Source organism: Dendrobium catenatum, unplaced genomic scaffold (assembly GCF_001605985.2).
Source record: "Dendrobium catenatum unplaced genomic scaffold, ASM160598v2 fragScaff_scaffold_412, whole genome shotgun sequence".
In the NCBI taxonomy this organism is placed as follows: domain Eukaryota; kingdom Viridiplantae; phylum Streptophyta; class Magnoliopsida; order Asparagales; family Orchidaceae; genus Dendrobium; species Dendrobium catenatum.
Window position 1 is genome coordinate 1,427,702 of NW_021318874.1, and position 18,917 is coordinate 1,446,618.

At 35.9% G+C, this 18,917-nt stretch overlaps 1 protein-coding gene across 1 annotated transcript; it reads left to right on the top strand.

The window, feature by feature from the left end:
• Nucleotides 1-232: 232 nt before the first annotated feature.
• LOC110114782 lies at nucleotides 233-1,070 on the top strand. Its single transcript, XM_020847780.2, has one exon. It carries the CDS (start codon nucleotides 249-251, stop codon nucleotides 612-614), a length of 366 nt encoding a protein of 121 aa, XP_020703439.2. The 5' UTR covers nucleotides 233-248; the 3' UTR covers nucleotides 615-1,070.
• The last annotated feature ends 17,847 nt before the right edge of the window (nucleotides 1,071-18,917 follow it).

Sequence of the window (18,917 nt, forward strand, 5' to 3'; positions counted from 1 at the left end):
TTTTAAATTAAAACTTTCAAATTTTGTTAGAGTTTTTTTAATATAAAATTAATTTAAAATATTAAAATATATTATATAATGTTAATTTAGATTAAAATTTAAAAATATTTTATGTTAATCAAGTGGTTCAACGATCTTTTGAATCGAGCCAGGCCGAGATCAAATTAGAGCTTGTTTAATATACTAACTCAAGTATAAACTTGATCTCGAGCTGGAAGCTTAGTTAGGTAACGACGTGCGGAGCTCTGATGATGTTCTACCTGAACGAAATTTCGGTGTTTGGGCACGGGCCGGAGACCGCAAGGAAACTCCAGGGTTCTACTCCTCACGACCAGCTCCTGATTCAGATCTCGGATTCTTTCGCGGGATTGCTATTATTCGCCATAGGATTCCTCCTCTTCATGGTCTCCTTCGTCAAAGATCGTGATTTTCAGAATTTCTTTGCGAAAGGATGCATCCTTCTCCATGTCTTCATGGCCCTTTGGCGCATCTGCTTTGAGCGGCACCTCGAGGACCTGGCCCGCGACTGGCCGCGCCAGTTAGTTGGCGACGTCGTGCTCAGCCTATCCTGGTTGTTTTTCCTCGTTTATTCCTGGAGGGAGAAGTACGACTGACTAGATTTAACGACTGTTCTGCCCCGTGTAAACGGGAGCTTACGGCTGGTCATGGGGTCAACTCTCTGTTACATATCTGCGAGGAAGAAGATGATGATGGAAAAGGCGGTTGAGTTGCGGGGAGAAGTGTTCTTCGCTTCTGGATTCTGATGTTTTCTGGATCTCTTTGGTAAAAATCCATGTTTGATTTATTCCGAATGGCTACTGAAGGAGGGGACAGTTTTTCTCATATACAGCTTGTATTCTCTGTTCCTTTCTAAGATGAATTTCTTGTGTCTAGTCTTGATAAGAATTTGAAAGATTATTTTTCTGTAAATCTTTTTTTTGCATCAGTTCAAATTTTGTTGTTGTGTTTGTGGCGTAGGTGTTCATGTTTTTGTTGCTTTCTTGTTTGTTTTGGCATCTGTTGTTTCTCCCTAATTATATTGGGAAATTCTTATTAGAAAACCTCCATGATTTCCTTTTCTCTTTGCAGCTTCTACCAGCATAATGAACCTAGGCTGAGGTTGTTTGGAGAGAGTGAAAAACTTTAATTTCTTCCCTCAATTACTAGTTCAAAAATAGAAAATTCCACTATTGTTATGGAATTAGGCTCGTGATTTTTTAATTTTTAGTTTACAAGACATCTTTTTTCTCCAGAATTGTCAAGAATTTAGTGCTAAATAATTATATGCAGGATTCCTTTTAAAGAAGGATTAGAATTTTAATTTAAGAAAAAGAAAACCCTGCTTTTGAAACAAAGAGAATCAATTGTAGACCTCGCATCCCAAAATAAGTAAGGATATTATGGATATATCCTTTGTGATGCTCTCTGATGCCTGCATCATTCGTGCCTATATTGCTTTTTTTCTTAATTGATAAGGATCTACAATTGCTCTGTTAATTCTTTTATTCATTCTTTTGAGTTTCCAAGTTCACCAACTATTCAAATTGTGTTCCTGAAGCTTTCATTGCTCGCTCCTTGTCATGTTTTCTGACAAAGGCTGTAAAAATTTTATTGCTTTGTATTCCCATATGTTTTATATAGGTAAATTGTGATTCTCCATATGATAAAGAGTACAATTTACCCATGTTTTTTTATTTAGAACTTGCATCTTTAGCTTAAGATTTTCCAAATTTTGATCTCATGCTTTCATTTTTACAATAATGTTGGAATCCATTGGTACTATAACAACAACAACATCAAGCCTTTGTCCCACTACGCGGGGTCGGCTACATGAATCCTTTTTTACCATTATGTTATGTTAAGTCAAATTTTCATTCAAATCTAATAAAGAAAGATCATTTCTAATATTTTCTAACCAAGTCTTTTTAGGTCTACCTCCATCTTTTTTAACATAAGTCAAATTTAATACCTCAACTTTCTTAACCGGATCATCGGAAGGCTTCTTTTTCTCCATTGGAATCCATTGGTACTAATGCTAATTAATTGTTTCAATCCTTTGCTGGTTTCTTTACATAAATTTTACTTACAAAAAACCGTAAGATGACCTTAAAATTTAATAGAATGCCTTAAACAAAAACACATCTCTGTTGATTTCTTACAGGGAATTTGTAGGCTAGTCTGGAGCTTTATTCTGATTTATGGAAAATAGTTAGTTGCAGGGGCTCGTTTCCTTGAGAAATTAGACCAATCAGTAAGCATGAGGGTAGTTCACTTGAGAATACATACTTCTCTGTGACGGCAAATTATTCTGTGCTAACACTGAAAGCCGTTCAGAGCTCAATAAAAATGTGCCACGTCACCCCCTACTTGGTATCGCTGCTCGGTACCGCGGCTTGGTACTGCTCAGTACCACGGCTCGGTACTAGATGAGGTGGTTGCACCTGATTCATCTTTGAACGGTAAGCTATGTCCGGTGTTGCACAAAATAATCTCTCCTTTGTGATGGCTTGCTACAAAGAAGTATGTTAAATTGTCAGTGCATCATTAGGGTGTTTTAATATATTTAATTATTTGTTTACTCGCCATGGGCCACCTTAATGATAAAAGCTTGGAGAAGTACATAATTTTCCAGTGATCTTCAAGAGACTTATCTTCCAGCTTGATCTTTTTTAGTAGAGTAGTTGAATTGTGGGGTATGATCTGTCAAAATCTTAATCATAAGCTTTATTTTATAGAAATTTTGCTTTAGCTTGCATCACTTAGCTTATATGAATCTCATGAATCAGCTTCTTGTTGAGAATATGAATGAGAGGCAATGAATAGGTTGTCTAATTGCTACTCTCATCATCATCGCTTGCCTTATCCCATCAACTTAGGGTTGGCTTTACATCAAGATAAGTTTTTCGCTGGTTATTGACTATCTAATACAGTCCACCAATTTTCTCGTATTTAGGACTTGACAATAGCAATATTGTAATTGTGCTTTCCATTTATTATAATTTTCTCGCATAAAACTCCTGCAAAAATCCGAGAAAAATATTTTGCTGAGGTTGTCTCAAGCGAAAAATTCGCTTAGGAAACATATAAATATATATGCCATTAGAAAAAAAAAATATCTCAGACAGAGGAGTAAACCTTCTTTATTTGATTACCTTTTTAAATAGAAACAACAAAGAAAATAAATTAAATTTATCAATCTAACCTCGCTGGATCAATATTTATTTTAATTTCCTTCCATTTTTACCGAGTAGGTGCCTTCTTATATTGGGTAATAATTGAGTCGCAGATATTTACAAATCAGTGACTTCATTTTCCTTGCCAATCTAATCTAATGCGCTGGCTTTGCCGAGTGAGCACTATTAAAATGATCTGTCAAAATATCTGCAACACCCACCGATTTTTAGTTTAGTTGATGGACGAGTATAATTTCGAGCGTCAGCGCCTCTTAAGTGGGGTCCTAATAATTGCTGGCCAGGAGTTTATGTAGGAGTGGGTGTCTCTTTTAGGTCACCTGAGGGATTAGTTACGTTGTCAAGTCTCACAAGCTGAGGTGGCAACTGGCAGATACCTCCGTTCCAAAAAAAAAATTATCTGCAACACCCATCGTTGCTTAGCTTGATTGGTGAGCGAGTATGGTTGGGAACCCCCCAACCTGTGCTTGATTCCCGTCAAACGGCAACGCCTCTTAAGTGGAGCTCAATCAAGTGCGGACCAGAAGGTTTCTGGGATGGGTGCCTCTTCTAGGTCAGTCGAAAATTAATCACGCTGTCATATACCCTTTCGGAGGTCACAACTCACAACAGATGGATACCCGTTCAAAAAAAAAATATCTGCAACTAAACAAGATCTGATATCAAATACTACCATTGATAGAGGATGCGGATAGGGTTTGATGGTGACAATAGCTTCTTAGCTGGTTCAATAAACTTTTCTGTAGCAAATATGGCCCCTGTTGTAATTGTCATACATATATCTATATAAAAGTACAAAGATAAGATGAGAGCAGCAAAAATATGGATAAAACAATAGAGGAGAAACCATAGGCCTACAACTGCCTCTTATTTCTACGCCACTTGGTTACCTAACAAACAAAGATTTTTATTAGATAATGATGGGTGAAAAAAACTTAGTGAAAATGTTTTATTATCTGAAACTTAGCTGCCTAATAAATTTTGCAGACAATAAATAGAACAAAACTGTTATTGATTGATGACATTTTGAGGGCTGTTATTTTGTATTTTTATGTACTTAATTTCTGTTTTATGGGCTAATTAACCAACTTAAAAATAAAAAATCATTAAAATTTGTGTTTGTGCACTCATAAAAGTCTAGATAAAGGCTTCATTTTGAATAACTTTTTTACTGTTTTTTAAAAGTTTTTTAGTACGGTTTGTGTCAACCATTGATATAATTAAAGTCAACATTTTCTAACGTACAGTGAGTGTGAAAGATGCCAAGAATGAGAACTCAAAGTCATGGGCCATTCTAATGAAGGAGAAGATATCTCCAAATTACTGTAAGATGTCTTGACTACTAGAGAGGATCATTTGAAGGATTGCTTGACAAGAATGATTAAGATAATTTTTAAGCAAGATTTATGAACTATCAATGTGCTAAAACAGCTTGAGAGAAAGGACTTTGAATTATCTTAACCACTAAAGACAACCAAGTTCAAGGGATCCTGTCTTTGCCACAGTAATTGCTGGAACCATGTCTATGAAGAAGTGTAGTTTTGAACCACCACTTCCTCATCATGTTGTGAAACTTCAACCTTAACATTCGAATTCGTTCTCTATTGAAATTACAGAGACTTAGGCTCCATTAAAGTTCAAAATTCCTCATCTCTATTTATATAAAGTGAAGTTGGACCCCTTTGTCCATGACTTGGAGCATGTTACTTATCACTTTAATATCAAGGGCATGCCACGCTCTAGGATTTATATTCGAAGAGTTATATTTATCTTTTATTTGAATCATTTAACTAGAGCTTATAAATGAACAGCAGAAAGAAACATGCATGTTATCTTGAGTCTTATATCAAAGAATGTTTACCCTTTCTTGAAATTATTTAAAACTACATAATGAGCACATAGTCCAGCAAGTAATTAAAATCTTACAACTAAAATCAATGTAAAATTAAAGAGAACAATATGCTATACATCATATAAACAAATATATATATCAATATCTATATTGATTATATGTATCAATTTATTCTTCTATAATTTATCACATCTCAATTCATTATATTATGAGTCACGGTAACAGTCAACAGTACTAATGTTAATAACAATATTAGAATCATGATCAATAATTTTAAATAGTTTTAATGCCATTAAAAAGTATTAGTGTCAGTCACAATAACAATACAATGTTCGTAGTAGTATTGGTATCATTATTCAAATATTCAATAAGATTATCGTAAGAGTATTTTGTTCATATACTTATGACTCTCAATCAATCACCCCTTATAATTCTCAAGCCTATGACATGTCAAAGTGCATGTAATAACTTTTCTAGGATCCATGAAGCCAGTCTAGAAACAATTGAAACTAGCCATTTGAGATATCAAAATTTCAATAACAGCTAGATCATTAATCATGACATCAAAATCATGACTTTTCCCATGAAAGGTGATAGCATGATTTGAAAAACTATGACGTCGCCATCTCTGCAATATCCAACTATCACTCCCCTTTGAATTTCTCTTTTAGAAGATAAATGAGATTCATATTAAAAGATAGTTCTAATAACTAATGCAAATGAATATAGGACCACAAGCCTATGACATGTCAAAGTACTGTGTATTTCATAAAGAATATGAAAATGACAAAGAATTGCCATCAACTTCATTATATGGTTAAAATGTTGATTCATGTAATAAAATCGAAAGAATTCTCCTTTGCAAAGCTTAGGTAATGAATCAAGAAGGAACTCATGAATGAACAACGAAAGGATCTTGAGACATGTGATTTATATAGCAAGACTGGTGTTATCATATCTTAGAGTTGAAGTTGAAGCATGAGAACAAATAAGCCTCAAGCAAATTTAATAAGAAGACATATGTGCTACTATAACATTACTATCTTCTTTAATGGAGTTAGTGGTGATTTTATTGAAGATGACTATCCCATAAATAAAAATTAATACGATGATGTGATTGTCATTAGGATCTTTATAGCTATCTATCAAATCTATACCATCCTTATAAACACAAACTTTAATAAATATTATATGTAAAACTTTCACTGACATATGAATATCAATGCTTCTAGGTTGGATCCAGGACATGATTGCTTTATAATTTTATTGATGATATTGACATTGTTTCAGAGAAATTATTGTGAAATCGAGTGTCATACGTTAATGTCATGGGAAGCATTCATGAGAAGGTTTTGCATAGCTAAAGACCTCCAAGGTAATCGAGGAAGTTTTCATGTTTGAAGATGAGCAAACTAACTCCTTGTAGTTTAACATATCCTTTAATCCAAAGCATAGGGATGAATGTGAGTGACAAAAGAACCTAGAGATAACGAACGACTGCACCAAATCTAAAACACCTTGACAAAGTTAGAAATGGATCATTTGAGTAAAAATTAGAAGACACCAACGAGAGATGACGAGCATAAATCAACAATATTACTTTAGGATGATGACGAACGTGGAGATTAGAACATAGATAGATGTCATTCAAATAACGTCTAGCGTTGTAAGTTGACAATCATTTGTGCTGTTCAGATGGTAGCATCAAAAGAAGAATATCATTGGTCGGTGGAAAATTTTAAACAACTTCTAATGCCTCATGCATTTAAGAGCACTAGACAATCATATAGAGGTTGTAGAAGCAACCATGGCTTTAGAATCCTCTACAACTCCATATCAATCTCTAATTTGAGGAGGAGAAATATGGCCCTAGTTCATAATTATAATATAATATTTATCATTCTTATCAATAATGGATGCATCAAATCATATGATATTAATTTATTATTCTTTCTTTAGCAATCCATCTCCTTTTGATGATTTGCAATCGGATGATTATAATCAACACAGGAATTCTTCAAAAAATTTCAACTTAAATTTTAAGTCCTAAGAAAATAATTAAAATGTTTGTATACTCCTAAATAACTTTAGGTTTCATATAAAAATTCATCAGAAATTTTTTAAGTAAAGAGTTGTTAGAGCTCCTAGCCTCCTACCTTTTTTAAATGAAGTAAAATGAATTATTAAAAAAAAGCCACTTTTAAACTTTATTGTAAAGTAGATTCTTATTAAAAAGAAAAACTTAGGCTTCATTTAGGATTACTTTTTTTGCTAATTAAAGCAGCTTTTTAATTTAAAATTTTTTAATTTAAAAAACTATTGTACTAAAAAATTATTTTCTAAAGCACAAAAAAAGTTATCTCAAATGAAGACTTAGGATTCATTTGGGACGGCTTTTTTATTGCTTTTTAAAACAGAGTTTTAGTACAAAAATAAAAAAAATTGTAATAAAACTCCGTTTTAGAAAACAATAAAAAAGCTGTCCAAACGAAGCCTTAATCTTTCTTATTGAGATACAACGTCCTTCACAAAAATATTTTGTCATCGTAAAGTAATTAAAAATCTCAATAAAAATAACTCTTAACTTGTCGACGCTGAATTTGTTCGGAGGCGAATGAGGCAGCGTCGTGTTATGCAATGCACTGTGCATTGGTGATGTGGAGCCTCCTCGTTCGCCGCTGAATGAGTTCGGAGTCTGCACATACTAATTTTTCCTTAACTTGAGCCAAGTAGTTAAGTGTCAATTCAAAATATCTAAGATATTTTGATCAATATTTTCTTGGGATAATTTTTTTATTTTTTATTTATTCCGATATAAATATAATATGTAAATATTTAATTAATTATCATATTATATTCCTTTTAAAATAAATTTTAATGAGAAGTGATTGATGATCTTTTCCTTGGGTCAATCCACTTGTTGTTTTGATGGTTTGACGAACAACAAGATCGAGCAGCCAACTAGCGGTTAATGATCAAACTATATTTGACAAATGAAAGGTATCATCTAAAAGCTCTCGATGCCACAAGCAAATATAGTTGACACATAAAGAAATTATTAGTTGTGCTGAGGGCTAGAATATACGCAGCGATAGAATTGTAATTTTACATCTTAGCGTTGCACGGATATCCAGCTCACACACAGAGAACATAGAATTTTTTACGTGGAAAATCCTGGAAAGGAGAAAAACCACGGGGCCTAGCCCAGGTGAAAAGAATTCACTATAATTTGAGTTGAATACAATGGGCTGACTCATCCTTGAGGGCGATCAGATTACAAATGTCAACCATATGGTTGAAGTCAACCGTATGGTTGAAGTCAACCGTATGGTTGAAGTCAACCGTATGGTTGAAGTCTTGTGTTAAATTCGGCGTCACTTTAAAGTTGGGGTGTTAGTTAGTAGTCCGTCAGTGACTTAACAGAATTCAAGCGTTAGTTGATGGTCTGGCGGAGTTTAGAGCCTCAAGTGTTGGTATGGAGGAGTTCAGGCTCTTAGGCGGTGGTCCAGCGAAAGTGAGGGCCTTAGGCGGTGGTCCGGCGAAGGCGAGGGCCTCAAGTGGTGGTCGGGCGAAGGCGAGGGCCTCAGGTGGTGGTCCAGCGAAGGCGAGGACCTCAGGTGGTGGTCTGGCGAAGGCGAGGGCCTCAAGTGGTGGTCCGGCAAAGGTGAGGGCCTCAAGTGGTGGTCCGGCGAAGGTGAGGGCCTCAAGTGGTGGTTCGGCGAAGGCGAGGGCCTTAGGTGGTGGTCCGATGAAGGCGAGGGCCTCAAGTGGTGGTTTGGCGAAACTCCGGCGCTGTCTGGCGAAACTCCATCGGTGGTCGAGGAGTTTCTTCCTTCTCTTCTTCTATTCTTGCTTGGATCCCTTTTCAAGAGAAATGAGGGGTATATTTTAGATTTCTAGAGTGGCATGACCCGTAAATAGGTGAGAGATCAAGGATAAATGGGGAGTGGCTAGATGGATGACCGATGTTGAATCCCTTTATCATGGACCGTTTGATGGACATGTGAACACCTTATTGACGTCGGAATTCATTGATCTTGGCCTCGTTGGATTTTTCTCGTCGAGCCGCTCGATTCGATTACAAGCAAGCTATGTTTGGAAACCGTTTGGCAATCCAAATTATGGTTTGAACCTTCCAACAGCGCTTCTAATCCTTGATTTGGACTCGTTTGGGCTCGGATTGGGATGAATATGGTGTCGTTGGGTTTGTATTCTCGAAACGCTCAATTTGACTATAAGTTTGCTGAAATCAAAGTTCAGATGGTTACAATTTTAATTTCGGAAGTTTCCAACTTGATTTTGCTTTGAGGTTCGTGCCGGATCAAGATAATTTTTTGATGACATATCAAGTTGGATCTTTCTAAATAAGATTTGAAATGAATGTTATATTTTAATATAAATAAAAAATTGGGATCCATTAAATGCACAGTTGATGTTAATTTATTAATTTTTTTTTTTTGAGTAATCCATCTCCTCTTGATGATTCACAATAGGATGATTATAATCAACACAAGGAATTCTTAAAAAAAATGTCAACTTAAATTTTAAGTCCTAAGAAAATAATTAAAATTTTTGCATACTCCTAAATAACTTTAGGTTTCATATCAAAATTCATCATAAATTTTTGAAATAAAGAGTAGTTAGAGCTCCTACCTTTTTTAAATGAAGTAAAATGTGTTATTAAAAAAAGTCGCTTTCAAACTTTATTTCAAAGTAGATTCTTATTGAAAAGCAAAACTTGTGATTTATTTGGGATAATTTTTTTGCTATTTTCTAAAACAGTTTTCTATTATAAAAATTTCTAGTTTGAAAATTTTTTTTATTAAAAAAATTGTTTTAGCCCCAAATGAAGCCTTAATCTTTCTTATTGAGATAAGATGCCCTTCACAAAAATCTTTTGTCATTGTAAAGTAATTAAAAATCTCAATAAAAATAACTCTTAATTTGAGCTAAGTTATGTCGGCCCAATACAAATAATATCTCATAGGAGAAAAATTGAGTTCAGATATTTATATCAATAATTTTTTGGGATAATATTTTTATTTTTATTTATTCCAATAAAATTTTAATATGTAAATATTTAATTAATTATCATATTATATTCCTTTAAAAATAAATTTTAATGAGCCTGTTTTTAGCTGGAAAACTTCTAATTATTGGATAAATATTTAATGGTACTAAGCCATTGATTGAGGCCCAATTGTACCGACAAAGGTCTATTTTTGGACAATATGGGCCCTTCGGTTACAAATATCTGAACTCCAAGCCAAGATTGCAACAGAGGGCGGCCTTTGTTTCCCATAGCCTTACGTCATATTTGTTTTGGTGTATTAGAAAGAAAATATAACATAGTTTTTTTTATGTAAAATAAAATGAACACAAAAAATTTTAACAAAAATTTATATAATATAATAAATACATTCTTTAGTATATTTGATATAAATATTAATGATAATATTTTCAAATGCGGTGACTTGTCTTCTCATTTCAATCGCATTATTCATGAAATAATGACCACAAGCTTGCCCTAAGGGCCCAATGTCTTCGATCTCAGACAAGCGCTAACGACTCTAACTCGACACCACTGTCCTTATGCTAAATGAATAAGATGCACTCGAAAACCTCGACCACACACTAGAAATCTCAACCTCATGCCATATATATAATTTAATTAAAATAGGTTATCAGGTAGGCTTCAGGTCACTAGTGGGTCAGGTTTGAGTTGCATTTTTTTACCCGTTTATTAAAAGGATCAGATTCATGTTGATTAAATTCGAGTCGAGTCAATTTTGAGTTGGACCCGCATCCGACCCGATTTGATTCCCCTAACTTACCCTAGATAAAAGTCAAAATGAGATATTTTTCATTTTTCAATCAAACAAGAACAAAAATAATAATTTTATAACCTTATGTTATAATTATATAAATAATCTTAAAACTCAAAGCGCGGTCATTTTAACTTGCATTACATTTTAAATATCTATATATTATTGAGACTTGCAATCAATCAAATAGCCCTTAAATAAACAGTATTTTTAATGGAGGTGTTTGCTACTTTGCTCCCACTATCTGCAAATAAAGAAAAATAAAATTTTAAAAAATAAGAAATCGACTCATTTTTTGTGTAAATTTAATATAAAATTTTAAAAATAATTTGAATATTTCTAAAGATAAATACATTCGATAAAGCAATATAATTTGATAAATTTATTTATTTTTTAAATTTCGAGCAATCATAGTAACCCCTTTGGCTGTGAAAGCAAGAAAGATAAATAAAAGGGTAAGGAGGAATCGACAGATCATATATAAAAAATAGATTAGGTATTATTTATTAATATTAAACAAATTTTACAATTGGTAATTAAACTATAAATTTAATAACTAAATAATCCGATACGTATTAGAACAATAAATATTATTACATATTGCTTTAGTGTAGCTTATCTTTATGTAGCCTGTTGTACTTTTGTATTTGTCTCAGTTTCTATATATAGTTGTGTATGTACCGGTACTTGACAAGAATAATATTTCTCTTTACTGTTCTTCTCTTTGCATTTCGGTTTCTTGGATGAAATCTTGAATTCACCGGATATTAGCTTTCTTCATGGTATCAGGAGACATCTAAAGATCTCTGGGACGAATGGCGTCCACCAACACCTCTATGCCCGGCGAACATTCCGCCTCCTCTGTCTCTAGTTCTCCGGTGCTATCTTCTTCTCTTAAATTTGTTCTTTCTAACCTCAAAAACACTGTCCAAAATCCCCTTTCACCGGATAACTATCCTCTTTGGAGCTCTCAGATTCTCAAAATCTGTAGAGCTAATGGGCTAGAAGAGCTTCTTGATCCTTCTTCTCCCATCCCAAACAAGTTTATTCGGCAGGCGGACGGAACTACTGTTCCCGATCCGGCATATGCTCAATGGGTTTTGAATGATCAAAATCTTGCTGCATCTTTATGCTCCACCATTTCCGCGTCTATACTTCCTTACGTTCTTAATCTTGACTCGACATCGGCCATTTGGTCGACATTACAAACAAGATTCCAATCTACTAACAGATCAAGAGTCATTCAGCTCAAGAACGCTCTTCACACCGTCTCCCTCAAGAACCTGACTATGGTTCAGTATCTCACCGAAGTAAAGATGATCGTCGACCAAATCGCTGCAGCTGGCGGACACATTGATGAAGAAGATGTAATTCTTTACATCCTCCGAGGGCTTCCTCCGCACTATCAATCTTTCAAAACGTCTATGCGAACCAAGACTCACCCTCTTAATCTTGATCAACTGTATTCGTTTCTTATTTCGGAAGAAATTCATCTGGCAAATGATCTTGCCACCATGGTGATCCCGGACGCATCCAACACAGCCCTCTTTTCCAGCCGAGGTCGTGGCAGACGGACCAGAGGGCGTTCATTCAGCAACAGCACCAACCCGAAAGAACATACTACATCCGTTTCCACATGTCAGATTTGTCTAAAGAAAGGGCACACTGCTACCGACTAATGGCACCGAATGAATGCTCAATTTGTTCCTAAACAGAAACATTCCAACAAAGCATTATTAGCCGATCAATCAAATTACTACACGGACTGGTATCTTGATCCCGGTGCCTCGTCTCACCTTACCAAATCTCTGAATAACATGTCCATCAATACTCCATACACCGGTCATGAAGGCATCACCATAGGAGATGGGAGCTCGGTAAGCATTGCAAACTCAGGCAAAGGCTTGCTACCGACTCCCTCCCGTAAGCTCATTTTATCTCAAATCCTTCACTCTCCTTCAATCAAATTCAATTTACTTTCCATTTCACAATTAACTAAATATAACAACATTGTTATTACGTTTGACCCTTCTGGTTTCTTGTTCAAGGATCTGATGACGCAGCAAACAATTCTTCAAGGGCCGTGTCTCGACGGAATGTATCCGATCCGTTCTCCCACAGCAACCAAGATTCATGCTCTACATTCTACTAAAGACGCTATCAATATCTGGCACAACCGGACGGGGCATCCAAGCTACCGAACTCTTCTTCGGATCGCTGCTACCAACCCAAAATTCAACATAGACTTACATATCAATAATTGCTATTCTTGTAATAAGGCTAAGACACATAAACTTCCGTTTGAATTGTCCACTCATAGATCTACTTTACCTTTAGAATTACTGCATTCTGACGTTTGGGGTCCGGCACCCGAAATTTCTAATTATGGGTTTCTTTACTATGTTTCTTTTATCGACGATTATACGTGTTTTACTTGGTTGTTCCCTATTTAGCAAAAATCCGAAGTTTCTACTATTTTCCTTTCTTTTAAAGCTTACATTGAAAATTCTCTCTCCTATAAAATAAAATGCATTAGAACAGATGGCGGAGGCGAGTATATGGGTCACGGTTTTACCAATATTCTTAAGCAATATGGTATATCTCATCAGGTCTCGTGTCCGCACACGCCGGAACAAAACGGCATTGCTGAACATAAGCACAGGCATCTTCTTGAAACTACTCAGACTCTTCTTTATACTGCCTCCGTTCCAACTTCGTTCTGGCTAGACGCAGTCTTAACGACAACTTATTTAATTAACCGTATGCCTTCTTCAAATACGGGTAACAAATCGCCATATGAACTGCTTCATCTACAACAGCCGGAATATGCGCATCTCAAAACGTTTGGATGTGCTTGTTTTCCCCTTATTCCTGCATCAAGTAGGAACAAATTTCAACCAAGGTCTCATCTATGTGTATTTCTTGGATATTCCGAGAAATACAAAGGTTATAAGTGTCTCGATATCACTTCTTACAAAATTGTTATGTCTAGGCATGTTAAATTTGACGAACATTACTTTCCTTTTTCCAAATTACAACAGCATTCTGATCAAGAAACGGCTACCCATGCTTCACCGTTGTTTCTTACTCCAACATCGCTCGCCCAAGCTCAAAATCAAACTGCTCAATCTGCACCAACATCATTTCCGAACACAGTTACAGCTCATGATCCACCAGTCGGAGCCTCACCACATCAGGAAGTTCATCTCACAATACCTATGTCCGAACCTCCTATCCCTCAGCAGGTTTCTCACCCCATGACAACACGTTACAAATCTGGTTCTTTAAAACCTGTCAACCGCATGAATCTGCTTCACACCACCAACGTTCATGCCTCATCTCTCACTCCAAACAATTATACCGAAGCGGTCAAATACCCAGAATGGAGATCGGCTATGGCAGATGAGTTTCATGCTCTACAGACTCAAGGAACATGGAGCTTGGTTCCCAAACCTCTTAATTCATCCGTTATAGGCAGCAAATGGACATACCGTACTAAATTTAAACCGGACGGATCAATAGCTAAATATAAGGCTCGGCTGGTTGCACTCGGCAATCATCAAGAGTATGGTCTAGACTACACTGAAACGTTTAGTCCAGTCGTGAAATTACCAACGATAAGAATCCTCCTTGTTGTCGCTCTTCACCATGATTGAAAAGTTCAACAAATGGATGTATCCAACGCCTTTCTTCACGGATCTCTAACAGAGACTGTCTACATGAACCAGCCACGTGGATTTGAGGACACAACAAATCCGGATTACATATGTTGTCTTCACAAAGCTATCTACGGGCTTAAACAAGCTCCTCGACAATGGTATAATACGTTCACATCGTTTCTTGTTTCTATATGTTTTCAACATAGCTTGTCCTATCCTTCTCTATTTACGTTTAACAAAGATAATATTAAAACTTTTTTGCTGGTATATGTAGATGATATTCTCATCACGGGTAACAACTCCGACGCACTCCACGATATTATTCAAAAACTCAATAATCATTTTTCTATGAAATTGCTTGGTGATGCTAACTCTTTCTTAGGCATTCAGATCAAGAAGTATGCCGGTGCTTACTTCTTATCTCAAGCCGCATATGCCTCCTCCATCCTTCAGACTGCTCAGCTTGAAAAATGCAATCCAGTTTCTAATCCTACTTGCACTAAGCTACCGAAGGACTTCCCTGCGGATCCGATACTTACCGATCCGCATATGTATCGGAAATTAACAGGTTCTCTTTAATATATGTGTCTTACAAGACCAGATATCGCCTACAACGTAAATCTGATTTCTCAACACATGCATCAACCACTGCCCGAACATGCATATCTTCTAAAAAGACTACTTCGATAAATCAAAGGTACGCTCGATTATGGAATTCCTATTTCCAACACTAATTTCGTTCTTTCTTCTTTTTCGGATGCAGATTGGGCAGGTGATCCCATTTCAAGAAAATCAACCTCTGGATACTGTTCTTTTCTCGGTGACACACTTGTATCATGGACAGTCAAGAAGCAATCCACCGTCGCTAGATCATCGACCGAATCAGAGTATCGCTCGCTCGCCGCACTCACTGTGGACATTGTATGGCTTCGGCGGTTACTATCAGATTTTGGAATTAATCAAGAGCAACCTATAGACATTTTTTGCGACAATACCTCAGCGATTGCACTTGCTAACAATCCGGTATTTCATGCCCGAATGAAACATATTGAAATAGATCGTCGTTTCGTTCGGGACCATATTCATCAACAACATATCAGAATTCTGCCAATAAGCACTATTGATCAAACTGCAGATATTTTTACCAAATCAGTTTCCACACCACGGTTTCAATTTCTTAGAACCAAACTAACGGTTCTCAAAGATCCTTTAGTTTGTGGGGGAGTATTAGAACAATAAATATTATTACATATTGCTTTAGTGTAGCTTATCTTTATGTAGCCTGTTGTACTTCTGTATTTGTCTCAGTTTCTATATATAGTCGTGTATGTACCGGTACTTGACAAGAATAATATTTCTCTTTACTGTTCTTCTCTTTGCATTTCGGTTTCTTGGATGAAAGCTTGAATTCACCGGATATTAGCTTTCTTCAATACGGTCTATGCATTCAATAAAAATAAAGATACGAGAAAGGAGAGATTATTAAGTGCGAAGTCCGGATGGTAGAACTGTCCAAATTTTATGAGTGTACACAATAAAGTGCAGTATTATCGTGCACATTGAGCTTTTACTGTGCACACTCACAGAATTTAAACGCATCTACGATCCGATCGAACTCCGCACATAATAATTTCTCCATTGAATGATATGGAAGAGTAGTCAACATCAAAGAAAAAGGAGGTTAAATGCAGCTTCTTTTGGGACAACTTTCTTATTAATATTTTAAAGTAACTTTTTCAGCACAAAATTAAATATTTGCAAAACAAAATGCTTTAAAAAACATTATAAAATCATCCCAAATGAAATCTAGATTTAACATTGTTGCATCTTGGAAAATTTACGACAGTTGAAAGATATGTAATTTAGCATCATTGTTTTGTACAAAGATCTATAACACAAATAAATAAAGAGAATGGGTGCGATAGTTATAAAGGATACTAAGTTTTTTATGTGGAAAATCCTAGAAAATGAGAAAAACCACAAGGCATATCCCAATTAAAATGATTTCACTAGTGTTTGTATTCGATTATAAATGGCACCCTTTCACGGGGGAAAAGCATTGGCTCAATGTATCATATAGAGCACATTGCATAGTGGGGTTGGAAGAATCCATTGATAAGTAAGTAATTCTCAATAGAACATTGACATTTTAATTTGGTTTGTAGGGCTGTATTTGGTCAATGGAGATTGCCCATACCATAATCAGCGGGCGACGATAGTCAGAGGGACCTTAGTCAGCGGGCAACGGTGGTAAGAGGAACCTTAGTCAGCAGACGACAGTGGTTTGAGGTATCATAGTCGGTAGGTGACAGAGGTTGGCGGCCGGGCGGCAATCCGACAATGTTAGACTGAAAGTTCAGTAGAGGTCGGCAGTAGATGGTAGTCTGACGATGGTCTGTTGACGGTCGGGCAGAAGTCTGGTAGCAATCGATGGCCAATTGGTACTCCAACAAAAGTTTGTGGCTAGCCGGGTAGTGGTCCGACGATGGTCGGGCTGAATTCCGGCAGTGGTTGGTAGTCGGGTTGTTGTTTGACAAAGGTCACTAGCTGAGCGGTGGTTTGACGATGGTTGGGTGGAAGTCCGACAACGATCGACGGTTGGGCGGTCGTTCGGCTATGATCGGGCGAATGTCCGACGGTGGTTGACGGCCGAGTGGTAGTATGGCAATGGTTGACAGCCAAGTTGTTGTCCGATGATGGTTGGGCAGATTTTTTTTATTTAATTTGATTTATTTAAACCTAAATCAAATTATGGTAAGATTTACTTCAATCAATTTAAAATAAACCATTTCAGTTTGGGCAACATGGTTTATTATATTTTGGAAATAACATTTAGTTATTTTATAACAATCTTTTAAACCCCTCCTAAATTAATTAAAATCGGATCAAACCGGGTTGATTTTGGATTTCCGGGTCAACACAAACCCGACTCGATTTTATAAACGGGTCAAAATCTCTAACCCGGCCCAATTTGACCCGGTCCTTGAGTCGGACTTTCGGGTCGTGAAAATATTGACACCCTTATTAATTATTATTATTATTCTATTTTTCTTATAAAAGGTGGAAATATGCATAATAAACCAAAATCTTCCATAATTAACAAATCTTCGTAAGCTTCATTTGAGCTACTATCACATTTATACATCTTAATTAGTCTTTATTCTATATATATATATATATAGTGTCCGAACATAGGCCCATGATGAGAAAATATGTTTTCAATTGATCGTCCACACCACTTTATTTAGAATCATTGTATTTAATCAAGATAATGTCCAAATTGGTCTTCTAACTCTTTATGAATGACCATAATGATCTCCGACTACTTAAGAGTCTTATTTTAATCTCCTAATTTTTTAAATAATGACATAAATCATCCCATGCTTGTAAGGGCTAACTTGATCCATATGTAAATAGTCAATGGACCAAATTAATATTTTTATATAATCTAAAACTATTTTGATCCTTCATGTAAAAATTAGAAGATCGATTCTCAACTTTTCTAGCATTTAAACTTGTTTGAGACAACCTTATTACTGTTTTCTATAACAATTTTTTAGTACAAAAATTTCGAGTTCGAAATTTTTCTTTTACTAAAAAATTGCTTTAAAAAACAATAAGACAGTTGTTCCAAACGAAGCTTTAAGCTTCAATCAATTCTTAAAGTTTCATTGAGAAACGCTAATAGAAAATGTGGACAATAAACCCGAGAATAATACAAAAATCAACTCAGTAAATTGATTTTCTCTATCATCCTATATGGTCAAATTTATGGCCTACGTATGGCTCCATTAAACGTGTGGTTAGTTGTCACACACACACATTTACTTATCGCAACCACATGAATAATATAAATTAATCATATTGCTACATATTTGTGATCTCATATCAGCCATTTAGTTCTTTACTCTTTAGGTCTTTGTAATATTCTTTGTTGTCACTCATCAAATCACCACCGGGCTCTCATTGAATGGAACAATTATTACGTCATCTGATCGGACGGAGAGCTACGTTTGGCCGTCAATAACATGTCGTCACGTGCTCTTACTCTTTACCGCGCGACCCGACGACTTGACCCGGACCGGAACCCGGGAATGCTATGTTCGCATATTGCGAGGTATTACTCGGTATTTGCTCGGTATTGCTAGGTATTGTTTGGCAATAACGAGAAATACCGCTCTGTGAAGACCAATACCGAGTAATACCTTGCAATACCGAGTTGTACCGAGTTTTTCTAGAAAAACTCGGTACAACTCGGTATTGCTTGGTATTACTCGGTATTTGTTCGGTATTGCTTAGTATTTGCTCGGTATTGGTTATTGCCGAGCAAAATCGACCAATACATAGCAATACCGAGCAATACGTAGCAAAATCGAGAAATATCGAGCCA

Bases quoted from the DNA above. Each gene is read 5' to 3' on its own strand.
- LOC110114782 (XM_020847780.2), top strand. From the start codon at position 249: ATGATGTTCTACCTGAACGAAATTTCGGTGTTTGGGCACGGGCCGGAG.